A 723-nucleotide genomic window follows, 5' to 3' on the forward strand; every position below is an offset into this window, starting at 1 on the left:
CGGGGTATTTGGCGGGGGGGGGCACGCATTGAGGAACCTGTCCTTGGGGCAGCAGAGAGAGTACATCCTGCCCTGCACGTGGTAATAATGAGACACCCGTCGCTGACCACACATAACACGGTCATTTTGTCCATCTCCAGGCCTCCAACCCGCTGTGGCAGTCCCGGGGCTCCAGTACGGTGTCCTCAGGGGGGCGTTTCCGGTGTCCGTCATGTCGCCACGAGGTGGTCCTCGACAGACACGGAGTGTACGGACTGCAGCGGAACCTGCTGGTGGAGAATATCATAGACATCTATAAGCAGGAATCATCCAGGTAAGTCCCGACACCTGAGGCCGAGCCGAGTTCTGTCTGCGGGAGCCCAGAGGATGCGATGACACAGAACATCGGAACGGACCTCCCCCTCCCCCCGTCACCTGACCACTATTCTCTGTCCTCCAGGCCACTGAACACGAAGACGGAGCAGCATCTGATGTGTGAGGAACACGAGGAGGAGAAGATCAATATTTACTGCCTGACCTGCGAGACTCCCACCTGCTCCATGTGCAAGGTGTTCGGGGCCCACAAGGACTGCGAAGTGGCCCCTTTGTCCAGCATCTATAAAAGGCAGAAGGTACTTCCCTGGGAAAATATCTGGAGACCCGTATCCTAGCTGTGGTTGGTGGAAGACGTACCACACGTGTACATACATTGGGGGTCAGTGGGAAGAATGCTCCTTACATTGG

The 723-nt window shown here is 56.8% G+C and overlaps 1 protein-coding gene across 1 annotated transcript in view; it reads left to right on the plus strand.

The window, feature by feature from the left end:
* Nucleotides 1-658, plus strand: part of LOC108804087 (tripartite motif-containing protein 54-like) — a 5085-nt gene extending 4427 nt beyond the window's left edge. The window contains exons 2-3 of the mRNA XM_018575849.1: nt 141-313; nt 440-658. Coding sequence (XP_018431351.1) covers nt 141-313; nt 440-650 — 384 coding nt within the window. The 3' untranslated portion in view covers nt 651-658. The remainder of the gene's footprint in view (nt 1-140; nt 314-439) is intronic.
* The last annotated feature ends 65 nt before the right edge of the window (nt 659-723 follow it).

The sequence above is a fragment of the Nanorana parkeri genome, unplaced genomic scaffold (assembly GCF_000935625.1).
Source record: "Nanorana parkeri isolate BGI_ZX_2015 unplaced genomic scaffold, ASM93562v1 scaffold5098, whole genome shotgun sequence".
NCBI lineage: Eukaryota > Metazoa > Chordata > Amphibia > Anura > Dicroglossidae > Nanorana > Nanorana parkeri.